The sequence below is a fragment of the Sorex fumeus genome, unplaced genomic scaffold (genome assembly GCF_029834395.1).
Source record: "Sorex fumeus unplaced genomic scaffold, SorFum_2.1 ptg000044l, whole genome shotgun sequence".
Taxonomy (NCBI): domain Eukaryota; kingdom Metazoa; phylum Chordata; class Mammalia; order Eulipotyphla; family Soricidae; genus Sorex; species Sorex fumeus.
Window position 1 is genome coordinate 534,619 of NW_026606101.1, and position 26,157 is coordinate 560,775.

At 56.1% G+C, this 26,157-nt stretch overlaps 2 protein-coding genes across 3 annotated transcripts; both read right to left on the minus strand.

Moving 5' to 3' along the window:
* Nucleotides 1–1,229: 1,229 nt before the first annotated feature.
* Nucleotides 1,230–4,889, minus strand: UBE2C (ubiquitin conjugating enzyme E2 C). The gene is made up of 6 exons (XM_056121238.1): nucleotides 4,735–4,889; nucleotides 4,201–4,228; nucleotides 3,166–3,252; nucleotides 1,973–2,177; nucleotides 1,830–1,889; nucleotides 1,230–1,350 (listed from the first exon to the last, which is right to left on the minus strand). The coding sequence occupies exons 1-6, from the start codon at nucleotides 4,833–4,835 to the stop codon at nucleotides 1,292–1,294; spliced, it is 540 nt and encodes a 179-aa protein (XP_055977213.1). The 5' UTR covers nucleotides 4,836–4,889; the 3' UTR covers nucleotides 1,230–1,291.
* Nucleotides 4,890–6,100: 1,211 nt separating this feature from the next.
* Nucleotides 6,101–25,024, minus strand: DNTTIP1 (deoxynucleotidyltransferase terminal interacting protein 1). 2 transcript variants are annotated; one of them, XM_056121233.1, is made up of 13 exons: nucleotides 24,919–25,024; nucleotides 24,600–24,670; nucleotides 20,224–20,320; nucleotides 18,105–18,203; nucleotides 12,545–12,613; nucleotides 12,285–12,341; nucleotides 12,055–12,113; nucleotides 11,194–11,239; nucleotides 8,842–8,900; nucleotides 8,689–8,749; nucleotides 8,315–8,386; nucleotides 6,581–6,636; nucleotides 6,101–6,470 (listed from the first exon to the last, which is right to left on the minus strand). In XM_056121233.1, exons 1-13 carry the CDS (start codon nucleotides 25,012–25,014, stop codon nucleotides 6,332–6,334), a joined length of 981 nt encoding a protein of 326 aa, XP_055977208.1. In that variant the 5' UTR covers nucleotides 25,015–25,024; the 3' UTR covers nucleotides 6,101–6,331. The 2 variants fall into 2 exon arrangements, with proteins under 2 accessions (XP_055977208.1, XP_055977207.1); XM_056121232.1 differs by having other exon boundaries at nucleotides 24,600–24,811.
* Nucleotides 25,025–26,157: the final 1,133 nt, after the last annotated feature.

Sequence of the window (26,157 nt, forward strand, 5' to 3'; positions counted from 1 at the left end):
ACACCTGGCGGTGCTCACGGGTTACCCCTGGTAATGCTTGAGAGATCCTATGGGATGCCAGGAACCGAAAGGGGATTGGCGAGTGCAAGGCACGCACCCTACCCTTGGTACTATCGCTCCAGCCCCCGGGCACATCTGAGTGAGACCTTCGAATCAGAACACACCAAGCAGAGGCCCTTGGTTCCAATCCCAGACGTGACAGCTCCAAGTCTACCGGTGGTTGCTTCCAGATGGGGCCCTCCCTGCAGGGCCATGATATTCACACAACAGCAGCTGGAACATTCCCAAGCCACCTGGAACCATTTAAGGGAGCTTTGAGGCAGTGTTGGGGTTCATTCACCTCAGATGAACAAGGTCCACCACTCCCGCCCCACTCAGGACAGGTGCAGGCCACCAGCAGATGGCCCCCACAGAAGCTGCAGCTAAGCGCCAGTGAGTGCAGCACCTGCAGGAAGTGCTGGGGAAAATGGCCAGGGTCCCCTCAGCATGGAGCCGGCCAGACAAGAGCCATTCTGAAGGTGTTGGTAGGAAAAGGTGTGTCATAAGTTCCCTCCTCAACAACCTTTCATCTTCTGCTCTTGGGTCACACCTGGCGATGCTCAGGGGTTACTCCTGGCTCATGCACTCAGGAATCACTCCTGGCTGTGCTGGGGGGGTGGGGGGGTGGCGGCGGCGGCATCTGGGATGCTGGGAACTGAACCTGGGTCAGCCGCATGCAAGGCAAATGCCCTACCCGCTGTGCTATCGCTCCAGCCCCCCTCAACTCCTTTTAAAGCTGGGTACAGCTCCACATGTGCTGATGGTTATGGGGGGGGGGGCAGGGACGCCCGTCTGAGAGGAGGAAGCAATGCAGAGCCTTCAGCAGCTGAGAGCAGAGAGCTCATGTGCTGGGTGTTTGTCTGCCAGGCCTGGAGTGGGAGCGAACATCGCTGGGCCGCCCCTGACAGGAGTAGATGCTTATTTCTCTCAGCAGGCCTGAGAGAAATAGGGAGGGCCCACATCCAATGGGCACTCCAGACCCAGGGTAACCAAGAGGTGGCAAGTTGTTCACAAAATACCAAACCACCAGGGGAAAAAAAAAACCAACAAAAGCCCCCCCAAATGTATTTATTTAATATATTCATCACAAGGGTTGGTTGAACGAGACTTAATTTAAAATAACAAAAACAAAACAAAAATGACACCACAGCTTGAGACACGGAGTCCCGTACAGAGACAGAGGAGGAGGAGGAGGAGGACAGACGGCCGAGTGGAAGAACAGATGCTGACAGGAGGCGGGGCGGGCCCCGCGTCAAGGCTCTTGGCTGGAGGCATGCTTGGAGTAGGTCTCCTGCAGGTATTTCTTGAAGGCTGCAAGAGGACCCATGGGCCCAGTGAGTGCCGGGCTGGGAGGAAGGGGTGCTGTGGTGGGGGGTGGCTCCAGCATCGGTTGTCCCCTCGGCTGCCCACCCACCTGGCAGACCTGCCGGAAACTCCCCTTCCGGTGAGAATGGGAGAGAATCCCTTTTGTTTTTTTCCCTGCTTTTTGGGTCACACCTAGTGATGCACAGGAATTACTCCTGACAGTGCTCGGGGGACCTTATGGGATGCTGGGAATCAAACTCGGGTTGGCCACGTGCAAAGCAAACGCCCTACCCGCTGTGCTATCGCTCCAGCCCCAGTCAGGTGCAGTTCTTAAACAGAAATAAACTTCTGCCTGGTCGATAAATAAGCCAGAAACACTAAGGCCGAGGCAGCATAGGGATCCCTGGGTTGACAATCCCCCGCCGTTTCCCCTGGACTCGCTGAGAGGAGGAAGGGCACCCCAAGCCCAGGCACAAAGGCCCCACCTGTAGGATTTTTCCAGAGCTCAGCAGCGTGTGTGTTCAAAGGGCTTTCGATGTTGGGTTCTGTGGGTGGAGAAAGGGATAGTCACGGGGGTGCTGGGTGGAGGAGGGGGGAACGGGCACGCCAACGGGCTCCTCGCAATCACCTCCGAGCAGGCTCTGGATGGACAGCAGGATGGTCCTGACGTCGTAGAGCGCGGACCACTTGTCTTTCAGGATGTCCAGGCAGATGTTGCCGTGTGTGTCCACGTTGGGGTGGTAGCAGGGTGTGAGAAACTTGACGGTGGGCGCGTTGTAGGGGTAGCCGCTGGGGAACTCCAGGGACAGCTTATACCTCAGGTCCTCATATACCTGGTGGGGAGGCGGGACGGGGTAAGATCCCGTACTCAAGAGATTCAGAGCAGGTCTGGCCTCACCGGGACCTCTGCAGTTTGGGATTAGACAGAAGACAGTGTTCTGGGGGCCGGAGAGATAGTCCAGTGGGCAGTGCTTGCCTCGCACGCTGTCAATCCGGGTTTGATCCCTTGCACCCCATCTGATTCCCAGAGCCACATAGGCGTGATTCTGAGCACCACTGGGTGTGCCCCACCCCTCCCCAAACAAATGTTCTGATAATTTCTCTATTTGGTGTGGGACAACTCAAAGCTTTTCACGTAGGGCTACAAAGCGGCATCTTTACCCAGCGGGGGGCACAAGACAGCCCCATGGAAGCATCAACTGCTGACGGCGGAAACTGTCACTGTCCTCCCGTTGTTCATCGATTTTCTTGAGCGGGGCCCAGTAACGTCTCCATTGAGACAATTGTTACTGTGTTTGGCATATTGAATCCGTCATGGGGAGCTTGCCAGGCTTTGCCGTGCGGGCGAGATACTCTCAGTAGCTTGCCGGGCTCTCCGAGAGGGGCGTAGGAATCGAACTCGGGTCGGCCATGTTGGCCGCTTGCAAGGCAAATGCCCTACCTGCTGTGCTATCGCTCCAGCCCGACAATGGAAGATGAGGGGATATTCTGAATTTCTGATGTAAGAAGACTTGTGGGGCTGGAGAGAGCGCATAGCAGCGAAGGTGCTTGTCCTGCATGCAGCCACCCCTGGTTTGATACCGGGTACAGTATGGTACCTCGAGCACTGCCAGGAGCAATTTCCAGTACAGAGCCAAGAATAGCCCCCACCCAGCCCAGCAGCAAGAGCCACCCCTGAGCCACAGCTGTGGAAGTCTCTGCACTCCCTTGCAGTTTGGGTGCTGCAGCGATGGTGTGAGGCCTCGCTCTGCCCAAGGGAGAGAGCAACGGCCCTGCCCCTCGGCCATGAGGCCCCCCCACATCCTCACCCCTCCAACTTACCGTGCCAGCGGCTCCATGGATGGTCCCCACCCACTTGAAAAGGTTGTCTGACTCGGGGAAGGCAGAAATGCCTTTGTCACCAGACATCTGGGGAGGAAACGCAACACTGCTGGGTGGGAGGGAACACTTTGGGGAGTAGGAAAAGAGGACTGTAAGGGGAACCCCTTCCTTTAATCACATCGGCGTTTGGATACTACCGTTAGTAGCGGGGAAGCAGCAGCCGGACCAGACAGAAGCTGTTGTGTGGAAGTGACTGATTAGGCCCTTGGGACCGAACAAACGAGTCCCGGTGGGAAGGCGTGTGGGGACTGAGGTTCATCATCACCAGGGAAAGGAGGAGGAATTAAACAGGGAGGGAGGGGCTGGAGCAATAACACAGCAGGTAGGGCGTTTGCCTTGCACACGGCCGACCCGGGTTCGATTCCAAGCACCCCATATGGTCCCCTGAGCACCGGCAGGGGTAATTCCTGAGTGCAGAGCCAGGAGTAACCTCTGTGTATCGCCGGGTGTGACCCACAAAGCAAAAAAAAAAAAAAAAAAGACATAAACAGGGAGGGATCTCCCCACCACCAGCCTTGCTGGTTGCTGGGAGGGCAATTCAACAAGCTACAGACTGCAGGCCACACCCAGGCCTGGAGACTCCCGGCTGTGGCTGGGACGGAGGGGTTCAGCTTAAGACTCGGTGGAAAAGAAAAAAAGAAAAAAAAGAAAAAGGCCAGTCCCAAAGGATTTTTCTTGACACCAAGGTAGGTAGGTGAACTGGGCACAGAAGGAAGGCCAGGCAGGGCAGGGGAAGGCGGTGGTGTGGTTTCCCGGAAGGAAGGAAGTGTATTTCAGAGATAATGGGATCGTGGGGGGATGGGATTGTGAGCCTAGACTCAGAAGAAACGGTGTAGGTGTGGGGGCCTGGGTGGGCCTCTCTCGTCCCCCCGCCCCCCCTCCCCGCCCCCCTCCAAGTAGCACACAGCAGGAGGGCAGGAAGGAAAAGGATTAGGGGCAGGTGGAGGCTGGGTATCCAGGCAGGATGTCACTCACCATGAGGGTCATCAGCTCCTGCTGTAACCTGCAAACAGAGCATTGCAGTCACCTGGGAATCCCAGTGGGTCCGAGTTCCAGGTGGTACTCGCAGACCCCATTCTGTGCGGGGCAGCTGTCAGGGGCGCCTGGGCTCCTCTCCATCGCCTCCTCCTCAGCCGCCCTAATTCCAGGCTCCCACAGGACTCGCAGGGGCGTGTTTCCCCTCCGAGCTCCCCTGGCATCTCTCTCCATGCGGGACCTCGTCTCTCCCATCCTCCCTCCCCCACCGTTAGGTCCCGGGGCGGGGGGGGGGGGTCCCTGGATGTAGCTCGGCTGCGGGGCCTCCAGGCAGCAGATCCCCACTTGGGGGGGGGGGTGGGGGCGGGAGGGCAGTGAGGGGGGTCGCTAAGCAGACGAGCTCCAGGCGTGTCCTCTCCACCTTCCACTGACCACCCTGTTCCCAGGAGACGGGGGGTCCCGGAAGGCCTGGATCTCGGCCCAGGAGCTCAGGGGCGATCCGGCTGGCTGGAGGTGGGGCTCCCCAACACTCACCTCTTCCCCACGGGGCCCCGGGCAGCGCCCCCGCTGGGCTCGGCTCCTTTGCGGGCAGCGGTGACACTGGCGGCGGCGGGGTCGCGGTTCTGGGAGGCCATCCCGGCGGCGCTGGGAGAGAGAAGACCGCGGGGAGCACGACTGCAACTGCAGGGCTGCGGGCCCGCCCGCCCGCGTTTGAATCGTAACCCTCGAGCAGAGCCGACCAATCAGCGCCTCGCTTGGGTTTGATCCGGCCAATAGGACGCTCCAGAGTGCTAAATCGCCGTGCAACGGATAGATCCACCCACCGGCGCGCTGCTATTGGACGGCGGGGTACCGCTTCTGAGGCCCCATTGGTCGGAGGGGCTGCCATTAACCAACGGATTTGCCGCTGATTGGGGCGCCTCGGAGACGCGCCGACCATTAAAGGACCAAGGAAAAGTCCACGTGGGATGAATCTTGGGCGATCCAACGCCTGTCTCTGAATGGCAGGCGGGCAAGTCGGGCTTGGACTCCTATTCTCTGCGGACGGGTCTCCCTTCTCACAGCACTGTGACCTCTCCCTCAAAGTGAAAAGCCCTATTCCTCATTTTTTTTTTTTGCTTTTTTTTTTTTTTTGTTTCGGGTCACACCCGGCGATGCACAGGGGTTTCTCCTGGCTCTGCACTCAGGAGTTACTCCTAGAGGTGCAGGGGACCATATGGGATGCTGGGAATCGAACCCGGGTCGACCGCGTGCAAGGCAAACGCCCTACCCGCTGTGCTATCTCTCCAGCCCCCCCCCCCCCATTCCTCATTTTTTAATGTCTTGCACGCCTTTGCTGAGACTTAAGTTCATGCAGGGATGGAGTGATAGCACAGCGGGTAGGGCATTTGCCTTGCAAGCCAGTGGCCCAGCCGAGCAGGGTTCAATTCCTCTGTCCCTCGCAGAGAGCCTGGCAAGCTACTGAGTATCTCGCCTGCACAGCAAAGTCTGGCAAGCTCCCCGTGACATATTTGATATGCCCAACACAGTAACAAGAAGTCTCACTAATGGAGAGGTTACTGCGTCCGCTACAGTGCTAAGTTCATGCAAGGGGGAAAAAACTAGAGGTCTACAGGGTAGAAAACAAGTCCAACATCCTGCCCTATAATAAAATGACAGTTTGTCATCAGTCTTCTAAGGGGCTAGCTACCACATGGCGCTATCTCTATACCTTAACTGGGTGAGGAGAGGCCCAGGAAAGGTTTCTAAAGTGGGTAGGCCCAGGGCCGGTGGGCTCTTCCTGTTCTAAGGTGGGCTGGGGAAGGGCCTCTGGGCAGCCTTTCCTTCTGAGCCTCCTCTCCAGAGACCCTGGATGTTGTCAGCACTGACCCCTCTCCAACACACACACACAGACCACATAGCAGGTTCACCACCTGTCTTTATTACAAACTGCTTAATTGTTTCTTATCCCAATAACTTTACAAATAAAGAACTATGTGCCCCGTCTGGGCTGCTCTGTAATGACTCACTACAGACTAGCCCAGGCACAGCTTAATGTTGCTGAGACCCACGGTCGAACAGTCCGGCAGAGGCCTTGGCCATGCGGGTCGGAGCGCCCTGGAGGGCTGCCACAACTGGCCAGGCCACCCATTCAGGTCTGCGGGGGAGCTTCCACGGCGCGATGCTCATTCTCTGTCCGTAGTGTCTCCATGTACTTCCGCATCTTCTCCACCATCCAGGAGGGCAGGACAAAGGACTTCAGTTCGTCTAACTTCAGGTCCAGGCAGCCTCTGGAACAGACAGTGCGGAAGAAGTTGAAACATGGGTGTCCAGGCTCATCCCAGGGACTACTGTAAGGTGGATGGGCTGGGGGTGACGACATCAGACCTACTGGCGTTACCTGTAGTCATCGCTGGCAGCAAGGTCCCGAATGTCCTCCTCAATGAGGAGGTAGGCCTGGGAAGGAGCAAAGGACAGTGATCACTGCTTTTGAATCATTTCAGTGCCACTTACACTTTATTAAACATAGGTTTATTAGGCTTATTAAAAAAATTAAAAAAAATTGACTTTTGGGTCACATCCGGGGATGCTCAGTGATCACTTCTGGTGGGCTCAGGGGACCATCTGGGACGCCCACGATCAAACCCACGATCAAACCTGGGTCAACATCCTGAAGGCAAACGCCCTACCCACTCTACTCCAGCTCCCTATTAAACATCTGTTTAATAGAAGGAACAGAAGGATGGGGTGGATACAGTGTAACAATTTAGTAGGGGAAAGGAAATTGGGACAGACTGGGCAACAGTGCCTCCAGACAGTCTTTTTTTTTGGCTTTTTGGGTCACACCTGGCGATGCACAGGGGTTTACTCCTGGCTCTGCGTTCAGGAATTACCCTTGGTGGTGCTCAGGGGACCATATGGGATGCTGGGAATCGAACCCGGGTCGGCCGTGTGCAAGCAAATGCCCTACCCTCTGTGCTATCGCTCCAGCCCCTCCAGACAGTCTTTTACTCAAACAAAAAACTTCATAGGTGAGGGAGTAGGGACTGTGATTAATTTAGTCTCTCCTCTTTAAAAAAGAGGCAGTTTGGGAGCTAGAGCAATAGTACAGTGGGGAAGGTGTTTGCCTTGCAGAGGCTGACCTGTGTTCTATCCTCTGCATCCCATATGGTCCTCCCAGCACTGCCAAGAATAATTTCTGAATGCAGAGCCAGGAGTAATCCCTGAGCATCAACACATTCCGTGCCCCGCCCCACCAAAATAAAAACAAACAACCAAACAAAACCCCACCACAAACCCAAACAAAACTATTAACAAAAGAGTGCAGGGGTCGGAGAGATAGTACAGCAGGGAGGGCATTTGCCTTGCATGCGGCCAACCCAGGTTGGCGCCCCCCCCCCGCCCCCCGCATCCCACACGGTCCCCTGAGCCCACTAGAAGTGATCCCACATGGTCCCCTAAGCACCACCGGGAGTGATTCCTGAGTGGAGAGTCAAAAGTAACCCCCCAGCATTGCTGGGTGTGGCCCAAAAAGCTGGAAAAAAACAAACAAACAAAACCAGCAAGCCCAGCTGTGTTGGCAGGAGAGCACTGCAAACAGCAGACCAGTCTATTCAAGGGTGCCTAGGAAGAGCCCCGCTCGGAGCAAAATGTCAGTGCTGGCCCTCTTCCTTTCTGGTGCTTCTTCGTCTTTTTTTTTTTTTTTGCTTTCAGGGTCACACACAGCGATGTTCAGGTATTACTCCTGGCTCTGCCCTCAGGAATTATTTCTGGCGGTGCTCAGGGGACCACATGGGATGCTGGGAATCAACCCAGGTTGGCCGCGTGCAAGGCAAACGCCCTACCCACTGTGCTATGGCTCCAGCCCCCTGGTGCTGCTTCTTAACACTCGAAGTTGTGCTCTGCTCTCCCTGCCCCGCACCTGCCACCCTCCCGCACAGCTAGTGAGTCTACGTGTCCAGCCAGGATGTGGAGGGAGGGAGGGCACGGTGCGTGGAAGGCCGGGGACAGGGCAGGGAGTCCAGGGCCAGTGTCTGCTTTCAGCACTCGGCAGTGCGGTGGTTCCCAATCGGGAGGTCGGCAGCTGGGTGGTCCTGGGCGGGCCTCTGCTGGGGCCCCAGGGAGCGATGCTTACCATCTTCCCCCCGGTCGCCCTCATGTGATGCTGCTCGGCCAGCCAGTGCTTGTCCTGGGGGTCAGCTGCATACTGCGAGGGATAAGGTCAGGAGAGATGTCAGCTTGGCACTAAGGCCAATTCCACTTCCGGGCATTTACCCAGATGTGAAACTATGAGTTCTACTGGGCACGAGGAAGCATGCGAGGGAAGCTGGTATTCCTGACTGTCACCACCCCCCACCCCCCTGAGCACATGACAGATTGACAGATGGCCAGAGACAGGGGCCACCGGGACGCCCAGTTTTGGACTCCCGCGTCAGAGCGGCTCCGGGTTTCTTGGTGCTGTTGGCGGATCCCACCCCATCTCCTCCCGCTCCCCCAGCACTCACCTACCTTAAAGAGGTGTGGGTGCTTGATGTAGATTCTCCCTCTGGTGCCCCCCATCCCCAGGGCCCTGCAATGAACAGGCGAGTGGTAAGGTTGCTGGCAGCTGTGATGCCGGGGTGGGCAACAACCCCGCCTCGGCACCATGGCCCTTACACTTACTTGTTGGCACGTGAGCCCAGCACAAAGGTGGTTGACTCATTGAGGCGAGCGGGATCCCACTGCAGGAGAGTGGGAAGGCGAGGGTTCAGTTTTAGGACCCATGGAAACCGCCCTCCCGCGGCCCTCTCCTACCGGTCTGCCCCTTCCCCAAAAGATGAGTCTCGAAACCGAGTAATCAGAAACAGGCCAGGCCCAGGGACAAGGAGCTGGGTGCAGTGTCCTTGCATCACTGTGAGATGATGGGGGCTGGGCACACGGGGTGTCGGAGGGGAGGGGAGGAAGGCTGCCTACGAGGTACCAAGGGCAGGAGCCAGGGCGGCTGAGAGGGTCTGGCCTGCTGGGGGAGGGGTTCGATTCCCTGGTACCCCATGTGGCCCCTGATCTCCACCAAGGAATGATGACTGGACACTGAGCCCAGAGGAGCCCTGAACAACACTGGGTGTGGCCCTGCTCCCGCCATGCCCCCCTCCCCCCAGTGAAAAAGGACCCCATTGCTCTAAGAGATGGAGAGATGGAACGGCAAGTAAGGTCCCTGCCTTGCCTGTATGTGGTTGACCCTAGCTCGATCCTCAGCATCACAGAGTCCCCTGAGCACAGAGCCAGGAGTAGCCCTAAGATACACTGGGTGTGACCCAGGACCCCTCCCCATCAAAGGTTTCCTAACAGGGGACGCAAAAGAGGCTGAAACCAGTGGTGTCCCAGGTACGAAGGACTTGTAACTGAAAACTCCAGGCTCAAACGGAACTGGGAATGGAATGGATGAACCCCCCACCTGTCTCCCCCGATTCCCTGTAGCTTGGCGGTTACACCCAGAAGCTGCCCTAGCCCCACATAATCTCATTAACGGCCATGATCCAGAGACTCAATATAAATCTCTCAGAAGAAAGCATAAAACAAGATGCCTATAGCCATGCCGCCGGACCCTGCGCCTGGCTGTGTAATCCAGGGGAACCCAGAGGTGGGTGGGAAAGGCCCCTCCCTGCCTCAACGGATCCAGCCCTGGCAGCTGAATATCTCCAGAACTCAACTGCCACCCCGCTCAAGGCTGCTCTCCACATGCGTGGATGAGCCTCACCCGTGAGTCAATGTATTCCTGGACGGGGCGGCCGTATCACGACATCTCATACTTTACACCACCAATATACCAAGAGTAGTGCACCACATTTGATTGTTTTTTAACTTTTATTTTATTTTTTTGCTTTTTGGGTAACACCTGGTGATGCTCAGGGGTTAGTCCTGGCTCTGCACTCAGAAATTACTCCTGGTGGTGCTTGGGAGACGACGCAAGGCAAACCCCCTCCCCGCTGTACTATCGCTCTGGCCCCTTGACTGGGTTTAATTTAAGGTAGAAGGCAACCAATCGTAGGGGGAAATACATTTCTACAGATATAGAAATAAGCACACAAGGCTCAACCTTTAACAACATGCTACTAATCGCTTATAGAAGGGCTGAATAGCTCCTGACTGGTGAAACCCAACAATCTTCACTGGTCTTATTTTATTTTTTATTTTTTTGCTTTTTGGGTCACACCCGGCAATGCACAGGGGTTACGCCTGGCTCATGTACTCAGGAATTACTCCTGGAGGTGCTCAGGGGACCATATGGGATGCTGGGAATCAAACCTGGGTCGGCTGCGTGCAAGGCAAACGCCCTACCCGCTGTGCTATCGCTCCAGCCCCTGGTCTCATTTTTAGTGGGTAATTCATAACAAGCAATACAAAATAAAGTATTTCGGTTCCGCTTTGGGGGTAGGGTTTGGGGCGTGGGATGGCAATTGGTGGTGGGAAGGTGTAATGGTGGTGGAACTGGTATCCGAATATTAAATGTAATCAAATACTGTGAACAACTTTATAAAAATAAAATAAATAATAATAAAAAAAGGGACACCGTGGTGTCCAATAGAGGCAGCTGCCAGGAGGACTGGAGCCATCATTGGTCGGCTCTGGCCAATCTCTCGGCTACACTGTCCCCAAGCGTGTCAAGCTCCTCAGGCAACTAGACCAACGGGTTTCTGTACCGGGGAGGTTGGCTGGAAAAGATACCCCTCACCCACAGAAGAGTAAGGGTGGATGGCGCAAGGCTTCCCGAGCCTGGGATCATGCACAGACTTGGGGCAGTGACGTCACCGCCCACCTCCGAGGACGGATGAGTGGGAAGACTCAAATCCCGTCTCTGCTCTGCCCCCAGTTCCAATCCCGAGACCCCTCTGGGCGCCCAGTGCTGGGGCAATCGGGGCAGAGACCAGGCAGCTCTGGAACAACAACATGCCCAGCTCCACCCCCCGCCCTTGATCCCTGTGGGGGCCCCAGAGTCTGTGGGACAGGGGTCGCCGCCACGCCCCCTAATCATACCTTGGGGCCTTCTCGGCGAATTGGTTCACAGGATTTTGGTTTCCATCTGATTGGAAGGACAGAAGAAAGGTAAGTTGGGCAAGGAGAGGCTTAAGGCTGGCCCAGAGTTCGCTGCTGCTGGCGGAGCCCCTCACACCCTCTCGTTAGCCCAGAGTCCTCCTGCCTGGCGCCCGTTAGGGGACTCACAGGGGCCACCCTTGGCCCTGCGTCAGCCTAGCCTCGAGGCCAAGTCCAGGAATGGTGCTGAGGCGTCCTCTTCCCCTCTAAGGGGCCCAGCAGTGACAACTGCTGGTGGCGTTTGTGACGGATGAAACCGCTTCAGGCCAGAGAGAAAACTGAGATTGGATGATTAATTCTACTCCATCTAAGTAGGTGGTTTCAAATCACACCTACCCTGCTTAACCAGACTGTACCTTTTATCTTTACATACGGAACTTTATATACTAGGCTTCCACATAGAACTTTGTTTGGGAAAAAAACAACAAACAAAACAAAACAGGTCGTTTCAAATCTCTCTGGAAACAACCAACTTGATGGCCGGAGGGGTGGAGGGTAGGAAGCTGGCCCAGCATGCGGCCAACCTGGGTTCGATTCCCACTACCACGTATGGTTCTCGGGGCACCCCCAGGAATGAGCCGACTGCAGAGTCAGGAGGAAGCCCTGAGCACCGCTGGGAGTGACTCATAAAACCATAAAAACGAACAAATAGAACAAGCGAGAAAAGGAGCTGGGGCAGCAGTTTGCCCCGCACTGTGGTACGAGGTCCCAGTGCCCCTCCCTCTTTGCGAAGCCCCCAGCCCGCTGGCCTCTCGGGGGGCCCAGCCACCCGCCCCTCCCAGCAGCTCTGCGGCCCCTACTCACACCATGCCGGCGGCTGCCCGGTCATTTGACAGGATGTGCCCAGGAGGCCGTCCCTTCCTCTGCCACAGAGAACAGCTGTCAGAAGCCGGCCCAGGGGAGTCCCCCCACCCAGGCCAGTCCAGGGGCGCGGGATGGGGAGGAGTTTCCCGACAGAACAGAGGATTCTAGAGGGGCTCTAGTGGTCAGCCCGGAAAGGCCCGAAAGCACCCAGGAAGCTAATTCCCGCTTACCTTTTTGGGAATGGGGCTTCCCCGAAGGGCGCAGTCCTCTTCCACCTGCCGGCCACGCTGAGTGAGAAGGGGAGGGCTTGTTGGTGGCAGGGCAGTGCCAGGGAGCTGGAGACAGCGGGGACGACCGCTCCCTGGCCCCCGCTGCAGCCAGGTGGCCTCTATGGCTGGCCCTGCGGACACGGAGGCTGCAGGATGCCTCCTGGGTCCTGCAATCACCTGCCCCCGGCCCTTCCGTTACTCCAGAACACAGTGACTCTGACCTTTATCCCAGGAAGCTCATGAGTCAATCTGGGGATCACTTTTTCTCCGTCGGAAAACAGGAGCTTGGCCTGAAGGAGGAAGATCAAGCATAAAGTAGGTTAAGTCTCAACTCCGAACTGGGGATAAAACTAATTTTTTCTTTTCTTTTTTGTTTTTTGGGTCACACCCAGCGATGCACAGACGTTACTTCTGGCTCTGCACTCAGAAATCACCCCTGGCAGTGCTCGGGGGACCACATGGGATGCTAGGAATTGAACCTGGGTTGGCCGTGTGCAAGGCAAACGCCCTACCCGCTGTGCTATTGCTCCAGCCCCAAAACTAATTTTTAAAAGACTCAATATAGTAATAATTATTGTTAGAAAATCTACAATGGTAAATAAGCAACATTAAAAAAAATCAACCAACTAAACAGAAATCTCAATGCCTACAGACTACTGTGGCATTCACGGCCAGAACGATCTGGACGATAAGCCACACAAATACAGAAACAAGGCGATCTCAGATGATGAGAAATGCGTCGGAGGTTAAAAACAAAAACAAAACCAAACAAAACAAAAAGCCCAGCACACGGGATGGGACCCAGCGGGGAGGACACAGAAGGGGCCTTTCAGCAGAGGGACTGGGGTGCTGGCAGTGACCTCCCCACAGCCCTTCCCTCCGCTTTTGGGGCCGCTTCCTGAGCTCAGAGGCCAGTGACTCCCCTCTCTCTCCCCCGCCCCCCGCGTCTGTTCCTTCTCTTCCATCCTCTCTGCTTGCGTCTGTACTCCAGCCTCCACTCACGTCTATGAACGGATGCCTTCAGCGTTTCAGTTGGAGTTACAGCCTGCCCTCTGAGTCTCGGATTTAACTGCAGACCCTGTCTATTCGTGGGTGGTTTAACACTGCCAGCTTCACAACTGAACTCATGATCTACCCGCTCCTTCCCACTGTGTCCCTTTGCTCAAGTCCCACTGTACACGTATGCACGTTGGTGGCGCAAGTTACTCTGTAGGCGTCGGCCCTGAGCGGAAAGTTCTGTGAGTGCAAAAACTTGTTCCAATCTCATCAGTTTGCTTACTGGTTCACTTGCTCAACCATTTCTTTGCTAAGCTACAGCATACACAACCTCGGAGTCATCAACTAGGCCGAAAACCTACGGAGCAAGATCAGGCCTTCTCCCAGAGAAGATCAAGATGCCAGTGAGATGCAGCCGAGGGGAAGCAAAACCATGAAACCAGACCTGTGAATAATCTCGGATTGAGACAAATGGAGTGAAGACACTGGTAAGAAGTGGGAGAGGGAGTGAGCTAGGAGCTACTTGAGAAGGAGTGACAGCAAAGGCCCCTCTGGAGATGCCACTTTGTCTTTTTGTTTTCTTTTTGGGTGACACCCCGCGATGCTCAGGGCCCATTCCTGGTTCTGCACTCAGGGATTACCGCTGGCAGGCTCTGGGACCATGTGCGACGCCCAGGATTGAACCCAGGCCAGCCGCGTGCAAAAGCAAGGGCCTCTAACTGCTGAACTACTGCTCTGACCCCAGTCTTGCCATTTAAAATCCACAGGATAAGTCTATGAGACAGAGACTCGAATTCCACTTGCTGATGAGAATGCTGAAATTTGGTAAGGTGAGGCATCTTTCTTCAAGTTATCCAACTGCTCAGCAGTAAAGCCAGGACTCGTATCTGGATATACTCCATTGAGAGAAAGTGCGTTTTTTGGTGTGTTGTTGGGTCACACTCAGGGGTGTGCAGGGACTATTCCTGGCTTGGTGCGTGGGGATCACTCCTGACAGCCGTGTTCAAAGAACTGAGGCAGTGCAGAGATTGAACTTTGGCCTCTTGCAAGCAAAGCACCCCCTCAGTCTACTGAGCCATCGGCACAAGCTTACATTCTTCTTTTTCAAAAAATTTTATTTTTATCAAAACACCGTGACTTACAAAGTTGTTTATAATACAGTTGTTTCAGGCATTTAATGTTCCAACGCCACCAGTGTGACCTTCTCTCCGCCAAAGTCCCCAGTTTTCCTCCCAACCCCAACCTGCCCCCCTAGGCTCAAAACAAATTTACTTTATATTGTTTGCTCCAACAAAGGTTAAAGAAATGGCAAACCGAATGATCAGAAAAATAAACCAATGAGCGCCAATTTGGGATTGCTATCTGATTTTCACCTATGCGAATAAGGAAATGAAAACCATTTAAGGCAATATAATAAAATGCCTATTCTCATTTACGTAAGTTTTTAAGACTGGAATCTAAACTATATTGCATTAAATTTTATTTTATACTTGGATTTCGTCATGGTAATAATCATATCTTACCTGTCACTGATAAACTTAAAAAAATTCTGTGCCATTTTGGAGTTTACATGAAAAAGTTAAGGTGTACGTATATAATTTTTTTTTCTCCTACACTTTATTTTTACACTATAATTTACAAAGTTGTTCATGATGATTTGTTAAAGGCACTGAATATTCTAACACCAATTCTACCAGACTGTCACCTTCCCTTCACCACTGTCTCCAATTTTCCCAACCACCTGTCAAGCCTGCCCCTGCAACAGGGTCACAGTGATTTATTTTATATTGTAAAGCTTGCATTCAACCCCCCCCCGCCCCCCGCTTTTGGGTCACACCTGGTGATTTTCAGGGGTTACTCCTAGCTCTGCAGTAAGGAATTACTCCTGGAGGTGCTCAAACCTCTCTGAATCAAATCCAGATCAGCTGTGTGCAAGGCAAATGCCTTCCCACTGTACTTTGCAAGGCAAATCGCTCTGGCCCCAAAGCTTGCATTCTTAACCACCATGCTGAACATTTTTCTTTTTGTCTTTTGCTTTTTGGGTTAGTCAGCGGCGCTCAGGGATCACTCTTGGCGGTACTTAGGGGACCCAGGCAATGCTGGGGAGCGAATCTGGATTGGTCCCTGTGCAAGGCAAGAACCCTAGCTGCTGTACAATCTCTCTGGCCTCATGCCGGGCTCTTCTTAAAGAACGTATATTATTTACATAAATAAAATGACAAAACAAGAGTCTGCAAAATTACTCGATATTGTATGAACAGAAAAAAAAAATGCCCAAGAAAAGTGTTAATAAGAAGTCATTCTTTCAAAAAAAAAAAAAAAAAGGTCGTGGTGGAGGGAGTAGCTGAGGACTTTAGGCAACACCACTGAGATGCCCAAGATAAGTACTCGGAAGTGAAAAACGAGCAAGTCAAGTCCTGACTCTATGCAAATGAAGGAAAAGGTCTGATGCTGGGTCTGAAGAATCTTGTACTGCCACACGGAGTTCCTCAGGCAGTTTTGCACATTGGGACTTCAGACAGTACTTGGAGACCCCAAAGCTTGTCTTGGGCTGGAGCGATAGCACAGTGGTAGGGCGTTCGCCTTACAAGCGGCCAACGTGGCCGACCCGAGTTCGATTCCTCCGCCCCTCTCGGAGAGCCCGGCAAGCTACCGAGAGTATTCGATATGCCAAACACAGTAACAACAAAGTCTCCAGTGGAGATGTTACTGGGCCCGCTCGAGCAAATCATCAACGGGAGGGCCTTTACCTTTACCTTTACTGAGACAGCAATATTACTAATTGTGAAGAGGAGCACCACGTACACAACGCCTAACATGTTCTGTAGTTTGCCTCAACTCTCTCAGTCTTCACAGCAAGCCACTGGTGGTGGGAACTGGTCTTATCCCCAATTTTAGAGGTTAAAAATGAGGCTAAGAGCGGTGAGAAGACTGTTCGACAGCGGGACTCATCCTGGCCTCGGTTGAAAGAGGACAGAAGTCTCTGGGCCCCGACCTGACAGTGGCTGCCGGTGGCCTGGAGGTAGCACGGGACCTTCTGCTCGAGACTCTGGCTCTCCAGTCACACCATGACCAGAAAGGAGCTCTGGGATGCAGGTGCCCATACAGGAACAAACTGGACACAAAGGAATGGTTCAGTTCCCCGTCGCTCCATTCTTTATTTTTCACTGGAACTCAAGAGTTTCTGGAATTTCCTTCTGTACCAATTTCCTCATGGTATTCAGAGAAAATTTTCTCCCCTTTTCTGCAGGGCTAGAGATCAAACCAAGGGCTTCAAAAGTGGGGAAAAAAAAAGGGGGGGGGGCTGGAGCAATAGCACAGCGGGTAGGGCATTTGCCTTGCATGCAGCCAACCCGGGTTCGATCCCCGGCATCCCAATGGTCCCCCGAGCACCATCAGGAGTGATTCCTGAGTGCAGAGCCAGGAGTAACCCCTGCGCAACACCGGGTGTGACCCAAGAAGCAAAAAAGACAAAACAACAACAACAACAAAAAGTGAAGGGGCCAGGGAGGAGAGGTTTTCTTGTTGTTGTTGCTGTTTTTGTTGTTTCTGGAGGCACACCTGACGGGCTTGGTGTTGGGTCAGAGCCTGGACGGAAAACACTCACCACTTCTTCAGGCCCTTCAAGGGACGATCTCATTAGGCTGCTCTGCTCTAACATCAATAACAGGTTTATTATTCACTCTCACGATTACTGTCCTTCCTTTCGGTGTCTGGACCACGCCCAGCAATGCTCAGAGGCTAAGGGGGGGAGGGGAGGGTGAGTGCTGCTCCTCAGTGGTGGGGATGGAACCTGCCCCAAGCACGACCTTGGCGCTCAAGTCACAGGACGGAGCTGGAAGCAGACCTTGTGGCTGCTGGAGAGAAACGTCCAGCTTGGATGGCTAATGTCTCACGGGTAAGCACGGAGTCTGCAAGACGCCGAGAACTTCTATTAATAGCAGCAGGGGACGCACACTAACAGGTGCACTGCTCTCTGGGAACACACTGACCGGCCTGATGCTGGGCCTCCTGGCCACACACTGAGAGCCAGAGGTGGAAAGGGTGGTGACCCCCAAGCTAGCAATAAAGATTGCTATCATACCCTACTGCTATTAATAGAAGCATGTTGGAAGATTGGTAGCGACCACGGGTGAAATCTCGCCCTGGAGAGTGATATTCCCCAACCCACAGGATGTGCAGAAGAGGAACGCCAAGTCCAAATCCAGCTCCTGGAAGAGTGGGCTCAAGGGGTAGGTGAGGGGAAATGAAGGGCCCTGCGTATCTGCCTCCACGCAGACTCTGGAGAGGAGCCGCTGTCGGCCACTGTGATGGTTCCTGCCTCACTGCGGGTCTGAAAGCCGCACACCAACACCTCGGAGCGTTTTTCCCAGAGAATGTGACGCTGTCCCCGGGTTCTAGTCCTCAGTTTGGTCCCTTTATCTTAAATTCACCCGAAGTCACTAATCAGCAAAAGGGCTACAGCACCTTGTTAGTGCCCGTCACCAAACCCTCCCAGAGAGAACTCGACCAGTCTCACTCCTGCTCGATCAATTCTTCCTTGCAAAGCAGGAGCTGCAGTGAGCTTGCCCGGAGTCCCTCAGCCACCACTGAGGCAGGGATGAACGGTGCATGTGAAGGCACCCACCACACACAGCGCCTGGCCACTCCCTTCCCTGCCGTCAGCAACAGGTCCAAGCGCTAAGTGGGCCTGAGAGGCAGGCCCCCAGTTCCCCTGGGGCCCCCTTTCTGATCAGGGCCCCGAGCTGCACTGGGTGCCCCCCCATCTGTTTCCATGGGTCTCACCTGCTCCAGGCAGCTGCGACAGGCCTCCTGGATCAGCTGCTCAGCATCCACTTCCTCCCCGATGTTGTCCCGCACGTTCAGGGCTGCCTTCTGGAAGAACTAGGGAGAAGCACCACAGAGGACTCTGTCCCGTATCTTTTTGTTTTTGGGCCCCATCTGGCCATGCTCAGGGCTTACTCCTGGCTCTGCACTCAGGAATTACTCCTGGCAGTCCTCAAGGGACCATTTGGGATGCCTGGGATCAAACCTGGGTTGGCAGTGCACAAGGCAAACACCCTGCTTGCTATACGATGGCACCAGCCCCTGAATTACTTTTGGTGGTGCTTGGGGGACCACATGGGATGCTGGGGATCAAACCCGGGCTGGCTGTGTGCGAGGCAAATGCTCTGCCCATCGTACTATCGCTCCAGCCCCCGGAATTACTTCTGGTGGTGCTCGCGGGACCATATGGGATGCCAGGGACTGAACCTGGGTCAGCCGTGTGCAAGACCAGTGCCCTCCCCGCTGTGCTATGGTTGTGGTCCCAGCCTTTTCTGACATCTTTTTTTTTTTTAAAAAAAGATGCTATTTTATTTATGTTTTTAACACAGTTTAAACTTTTTTTTTTTTTTTTTTGCTTTCTGGGTTACACCCGGCGAAGCTCAGGAGCTGCTCCTGGCAGTGCTCAGGGGACCATATGGGATGCTGGGAATCAAACCCGGGTGAGATGCGTGCAAGGCAAACGCTCTACCCGCTGTGCTATCACTCCAGCCCCCTTTCTGACATCTTTACTGCTAGCTCTCCTCACCTGCCTCCGAACTGTTACTTGTGAAAGTCTATTCTCTATGAAACAGCCATAGTGTTGCACTCTGTGAAAATCTCAAGATCATACACTCTGCTCAAAACTTTCCAGAAACCTCCGTTTATTCACAATAAGACCCCAAGTCTTTACCATGGCTTCAGGAATCCTGCAGGGGCTGGGTCCCTGTCGCCTCGCGGGCCCCTCAGGTCCTGCTCTCCCGGCTCAGTGTGCTGAGGCCACTCTGGGGAGGTGGGTGCGTGCGAGGCGTCAAGCACCCGCCTGCCTTCGTTCTCACCTGATCTGGGTGTCTGTCCTCTGATAGGGGCCTCCTAGCCACAAGGCCACTCTCCCACCTTTCCCGGGGTGTACGATCTCTAAAGTCGCACAGGACATGGCTCTGTTCCCCGCTAGCTCCCGCAGGCCCGGAAAGGTGCCAGCATGCGAGGTGCTGAGTAAACACGGCTTGAATGAATAAACAAACGTTGTCTAGGAAGTGTTCAGTTCTGAGTATCCGGAGCTCGGGTATGAGTAGAGCCACATACAAGGTTATGATAGGTCCATACATAATTTAATTAATTTTCCTTTTAGAACCACACCCAGGAGTACTAGGGGGACCACGCAGTGCTGGGGATCAAACCTGGGGCTCCTGCAGGGAAAGCACGAGTCAGGTTCCTCATCCCAGAGCATTCTGTTTCGGGGCCACACCTGATGGTGCTCAGGGATCACCCCTGGTGGTGGCTGGGGGACCATATGTCGTGCTGGAGACCCAGGCTGGCTGTGTGCAAGGCAATGCTAACCTACTGTACTATCACTCTGGCCCCCACTCCCAAAATAATTTGGTTTTCTTTTTTTTTTTTGGGGGGGGGAGGAGAGCAGAGGGCCACGCCTGCAGTGCTCAGGGCTTACTCCTGGCTGTGCACTGAGGAATCACTCCTGGAGGGGCTCAGGAGATCTTACTGAATACCAGGATTGAATCCAGGTTGGTTGCACCCTACCTGCTGTGTTATCACTCTGGCCATATTTCTCTCTCTCTTTCTATCTCTCTCTCTGTCTCTATCCACTTTCCTTCCAAAATAATTTTGTTTTTGCTGTTTTGGGGTCACATTCAGCGATGCTCAGGGGTTACTCCTGGCTCTGCACTCAGGAGTGACTCCTGGTGGTGCTTGGGGGACCGTAAGGGATGCCGAGGGTTAAACCCAGGTTGGCCACGTGCAAGGCAAATGCCCTCCCCGCTGTACAATCTTTCCAGCCCCTCTTCCAAAGTACTTGTAAATAACAATAGCGATGTTATGGGGTCGGAGCACGGGCCTTCTTCCCTCTGCCCCCTGCCCCCCTCACCTTCATGTACTTGTTGAAGACAGTCTGGATCTCCTCGTTGATGCTGGGCTGCAGGACAGCGCGGAGGAGGTCCATGGAGATCGCAGGATCTGTGAAACTGGGAGGGAGACACAGTCACGGGTCCTGTCCAAACCCATGTCTGCTCATCTACCCGACTTGGGTTCCTTCATGCCAAGAGCCAACAGTGCTCCTGAAACTAGCCCTGTGCCTGGGTCCTGGGCAGACCTGAGACTCATGCCTTTAGTTTCATTTCCTTGGAACTCTAGGTAGTGGGTATTATTTTCCCATAGTCTTAGGACATAATAACTGGCTTCTAAGAGAGTGAATGTAAGATTAGGCTGGGGGGAGAGCTCAAGCGGTAGAGCACAGGCCCAGTGAGTCTGTGGCCTTGAGTTTGTCCCCTGGACCACGTGCTCCCCAGCCCCCCAGCACTGCAAGGTGTGGTCCCCACAAAACAAAAACAAGAATGACAGCAAGATTAAATTCAAGATAAAAGGTTCACAGGAAGTCCATACAATTTAATAAATAGGTAATAAATAAGTGTAAAAAATTTTCATCTTAGATCAGCATCGATATTGATCACACCTGGATGTGATCACTGGTTCTACCCTCAGGAATCACTCCTGGCGTGCATGAGACTATATGGGACGCCAGGGATGGTACCTGAATGGCCATGTGCAAGGCAAGTGTCCTACCCACTGTACTATCAGCCCCACGTCTTTTTTTTTTTTGGGGGGGGGTTGCTGAACCGTTCCTCCGGCCCAAATTATTTCCTTTTTTTGGCCCAGAGCACCTCCCTTGCAAGCAAATGTTTACAAGTTCAAATCCCTGGAGTCCCACATCTGTGAGCATGCGCTTCATTTCTGTCATTTCCAGCTGCTCCATGGGTGTGTATATGTGTGTGTGTGTGTGTGTGAACCACAAAAAAGGGCTGCTACACTGTGCAAGCATCACAACTAAAGAAGTGAGGGCGAGAGAGACAGTACAGCGGGTAGGGCACTTACTTTGGACAAAGCCGGACCCAGGTTCAACCCCAGTATCCCAGGGGGGGTCCCCATAAGTAGTGATTCCTGAGCACAGAGCCAGGAGTCAGCCCTGGGTCCAGCCAAGTGTGGTCCCAAAACAAAATAAAAGGAGAAAGTGCACCATGTGAGCAGCACCACAACCACGACTGTGTGCGCCACTAAGGGTATCAGCACAGTGGGGATGTACGTTTGCAGCAACTACAGGAGAGCACGCCTCAAAGAGCACTACCGTGGGGCGTGTGCACGCACACCAGTCACAGCGACAACCGGGAACAACAGCAACAAGGGGAAGGAGGGATAATTAAAAAAGCTTTATTTAAAAGAAGGAAATAATCTGGGCCGCAGGAATAGTACAGTGAGGAGGGTGTTTGCCTTGCACTTGGCTGACCTGGGGACCATCCCCGGCATCCAATATGGTCCCCTGAACATTGAGGGCAGAGTCAGAAGTAACCCCTGAGCATCCCCAGTTGTGACCTCAAAAGCCAAAAAAAAAAAAAAGGGAGGGGAATAATTAAAAATATTGCTCTACTGCTGAGATAGGGTTGGAGCGATAGCACAGTGGGTAGGGCGTCTGCCTTGCGCGCCTAGCCTGGCCTAGTCAGGTTTGATTCCTCTGCCTCTCTTGGAGAGCCCTGCAAGCTACTGAGAGTATCTCGCCCGCACCGCAAAGCCTGGCAAGCTACCTGTGACGTATTCAATATGCCAAACACAGTAACAAGAAGTCTCACAATGGAGACGTTACTGGGCCCGCTTGAGTAAATCGATGAACAACGGGAGGACAGTGCTACTGCTGAGACACAACCCTGCCTCTTTTAATGACATCTTTTGGGAGTGGGCGGGGGCTCAGTGCAGTGGGTAAGTGTGCTCTTGCACACTAAGAGCAGGATTTGATCCCTGGCACGCTGAGTGTCCTCCAGCCCCACCAGAATTGATCCATGAGCATACCCTGGGCTTGGTCCAAATTTTGTTTTCTCCTTTTTTGGGGGGGGGGGGAAGAGGACACCTCCACATATGCCCAGATCCTGGCTCTGTGCTCAGGGATCACCCTCTGTACTATCTCCCGCCCTTAAAAATGTCTTTATAGGGGCCCCGCCAGTAATGCTCAGGGGCCTGGGGGCTGTTTCCACGCCCAGTGACTGAGGACGGAGGCACTTGAGCCAGTGAAACAGCAGTGCTGGGGGGGGGGGGAGGGTCCGGGGGGGCCACACCTGGAGGTGCTCAGAGGTCACCAACTTGGGGGCTGCAACTCGGGGCCTCGCTGCACCCCTCGGGGCCAGCCCGAGCTTCTGCAGGACGTCCCCTGGGGCGATCAGCGACTTGGGGCCTAGCTGCACCCCTCGGGGCTACCCCGAGCTTCACCGACTTGGGGCCTTGCTGCACCCCTCGGGGCTACCCCGAGCTTCGGCGGAACGTCCTTGGGGCGATCACCGACTTGGGGGCTCCGACTCGGGACCTCACTGCACCCCTCGGGGCCATCCCCAGCTTCGGTGGGACGTCCCTTGGGGTGATCACCGACTTGGGCGGGACGTCCCTTGGGGCGATCAGCGACTTGGGGGCTGCGACTCAGGGCCTCGCTGCACCCCTTGGGGCTACCCCGAGCTTCACCGACTTGGGGGCTCTGACTCGGGGCCTCGCTGCACCCCTCGGGGCCAGCCCGAGCTTCAGCGGGACGTCCCCTGGGGCGATCAGTGACTTGGGGCCTCGCTGCACCCCTCGGGGCTACCCCGAGCTTCACTGACTTGGGGGCTCCGACTCGGGGCCTGGCTGCACCCCTCAGGGTCACCCCGAGCTTTGACGGGACGTCCCTTGGGGCGATCACCGACTTGGGCCTGATGTCTCTTGGGGCGATCACCGACTTGGGGGCTGCGACTCAGGGCCTCGCTGCACCCTTTGGGGCTACCCCGAGCTTCACCGACTTGGGGGCTCCGACTCGGGGCCTCGCTGCACCCCTCGGGGCCACCCCGAGCTTCACCGACTTGGGGGCTCTGACTCGGGGCCTCGCTGCACCCCTTGGGGCTACCCCGAGTTTCACTGACTTGGGGGCTCCGACTCGGGGCCTGGCTGCACCCCTCAGGGCCACCCCGAGCTTTGGCGGGACGTCCCTTGGGGCGATCACCGACTTGGGCCTGACGTCCCTTGGGGCGATCACCGACTTGGGGGCTGCGACTCAGGGCCTCGCTGCACCCCTTGGGGCTACCCTGAGCTTCACCGACTTGGGGGCTCCGACTCGGGGCCTCGCTGCACCCCTCGGGGCCACCCCGAGCTTCACCGACTTGGGGGCTCCGACTCGGGGCTTCGCTGCACCCCTCGGGGCCACCCCGAGCTTCGGTGGGACGTCCCTTGGGGTGATCACCGACTTGGGCGGGACGTCCCTTGGGGTGATCACCGACTTGGGGGCTCCGACTCGGGGCCTCGCTGCACCCCTTGGGGCTACCCCGAGCTTCACCGACTTGGGGGCTCTGACTCGGGGCCTCGCTGCACCCCTCGGGGCTACCCCGGGCTTCACCGACTTGGGGGCTCTGACTCGGGGCCTCGCTGCACCCCTCGGGGCCACCCCGAGCTTCGGCGGCACGTCCCTTGGGGCGATCACCGACTTGGGCGGGACGTCCCTTGGGGCGATCACCGACTTGGGGGCTGCGACTCGGGGCCTCGCTGCACCCCTCGGGGCCACCCCGAGCTTCGGGGGCACGTCCCTTGGGGCGATCACCGACTTGGGCGGGATGTCCCTTGGGGCGATCACCGACTTGGGGGCTCCGACTCGGGGCCTCGCTGCACCCCTCGGGGCCACCCCGAGCTTCAGCGACTTGGGGGCCCCGACTCGGGGCCTCGCTGCACCCCTCGGGGCCACCCCGAGCTTCGGCGGCACGTCCCTTGGGGCGATCACCGACTTGGGGGCTGCGACTCAGGGCCTCGCTGCACCCCTTGGGGCTACCCCGAGCTTCACCGACTTGGGGGCTCCGACTCGGGGCCTCGCTGCACCCCTCGGGGCCACCCCGAGCTTCACCGACTTGGGGGCTGCGACTCGGGGCCTCGCTGCACCCCTCGGGGCCACCCCGAGCTTCGGTGGGACGTCCCTTGGGGTGATCACCGACTTGGGCGGGACGTCCCTTGGGGTGATCACCGACTTGGGGGCTCCGACTCGGGGCCTCGCTGCACCCCTTGGGGCTACCCCGAGCTTCACCGACTTGGGGGCTCTGACTCGGGGCCTCGCTGCACCCCTCGGGGCTACCCCGGGCTTCACCGACTTGGGGGCTGCGACTCGGGGCCTCGCTGCACCCCTCGGGGCCACCCCGAGCTTCGGCGGCACGTCCCTTGGGGCGATGCCCCCCACCCCCCGCCCCCGGGCCTCACCTCGTGGTCATCTGGGAGCGGCGGCCCCTTCGCTGCACCTGCCGGTGCTTTATCATGATGTTCCACGGGTTCTGTGGGGACCAAGGGACGGAGGTCACCGCGGCGCGGCCCGCCGGGGCGCTCTCGCCGCGTCGCCCACCGCGGGGCCGGCGCGAGGGCTGGGGGCGGCCGAGGGCAGGTGTGCAGCCCGCAGAGTCGCGGCCCCGCGCCTTCTGCAAGGGTCGGAGAGAGGCAGCCGCGTTTCCCGGGGCCCGCTCGGCGGCCGGCGGACACGCCCGGGCCCCCCGCCCCGCCCGGCCGCCCCGGCGCGCCCCCTCACCGTCGGCACCAGCGGCCCCGCGTCCCCCAGCTCGGGCCCGCCCCGCTCGGCCCCGCCGGGCCCCCGCGGCTGCTCCGCGTCGCCCGTCGCCCCCATTGGCGGCCCCCGCCCGGCGCCCGCACCCTCGGCCCGACACTCCGCCACCGGCCGGAAAGCCGCCCGTGACGTCACTGCCGCGCGCCGCCCGGAAGCGCGACGGGCCGCGCCGCCGGGTTGCCATGGGAACCGCGCCGCGGCGTCCCCGCCCGGGTTCCGCGGGCAGAGGTCCGGGCGGGGCCCGCTGGGAGGTGGGAGGTGGGAGGGGCTGCCTCTCGGGCGCTGGGAGCTGTTGCTTCTTGGGTCCCACCCGGCGATGCTCAGGGGTTCCTCCTGGCTCTGCACTCAGGAATCACTCCTGGGGATGCTCGGGGGGACCCTATGGGATGCTGGGGGTCGAACCCGGGTCGGCCGCGTGCAAGGCAAATGCCCATCAATGCTTACTTCTGAGTCCGCCTCAGGGATCACTAGTGGCAGGGCACAGAGGATCATATGGGGTGCAGAGGCTCAACCCTGGGTCCGTTGCGTGCAAAGCAAGCATGTAACCGGCTGTATTATCTCCCCAGAATCCACTTTTACGTACTTTTTTTTTCTTTTTTTGGCTCACACCTGGCGATGCACAGGGGTTCCTCCTGGCTCTGCACTCAGGAATTACTCCTGGCGGTGCTCGGGGGACCCTATGGGATGCTGGGAATCGAACCCGGGTCGACTGCATGCAAGACAAACGCCCATCAATGCTTACTTCTGAGTCTGCCTCAGGGATCACTAGTGGCAGGGCACAGAGGATCTTATGGGGTGCAGAGGATCAACCCTGGGTCCGTTGCGTGCAAAGCAAGCATGTAACCGGCTGTATTATCTCCCCAGAATCCACTTTTACGTACTTTTTTTTTCTTTTTTTGGCTCACACCTGGCGATGCACAGGGGTTCCTCCTGGCTCTGCACTCAGGAATTACTCCTGGCGGTGCTCGGGGGACCCTATGGGATGCTGGGAATCGAACCCGGGTCGACTGCATGCAAGACAAACGCCCATCAATGCTTACTTCTGAGTCTGCCTCAGGGATCACTAGTGGCAGGGCACAGAGGATCTTATGGGGTGCAGAGGATCAACCCTGGGTCCGTTGCGTGCAAAGCAAGCATGTAACCGGCTGTATTATCTCCCCAGAATCCACTTTTACGTACTTTTTTTTTCTTTTTTTGGCTCAC

Excerpts from the sequence above, each read along its gene's own strand:
- DNTTIP1 (XM_056121232.1), bottom strand. The coding sequence starts at position 25,014 with ATGGGGGCGACGGGCGACGCGGAGCAGCCGCGGGGGCCCGGCGGGGCC. Across the intron at positions 12,342-12,544 it reads ATGAGCTTCCTGGGATAAAG|CGTGGCCGGCAGGTGGAAGA; the intron begins GTCAGAGTCACT and ends CTTCTCACTCAG. Across the intron at positions 8,750-8,841 it reads CTGGGCTCACGTGCCAACAA|GGCCCTGGGGATGGGGGGCA; the intron begins GTAAGTGTAAGG and ends TGTTCATTGCAG.
- UBE2C (XM_056121238.1), bottom strand. The coding sequence starts at position 4,835 with ATGGCCTCCCAGAACCGCGACCCCGCCGCCGCCAGTGTCACCGCTGCC. Across the intron at positions 1,890-1,972 it reads CATCCAGAGCCTGCTCGGAG|AACCCAACATCGAAAGCCCT; the intron begins GTGATTGCGAGG and ends CTCCACCCACAG. Across the intron at positions 1,351-1,829 it reads GCTCTGGAAAAATCCTACAG|CCTTCAAGAAATACCTGCAG; the intron begins GTGGGGCCTTTG and ends GTCCTCTTGCAG.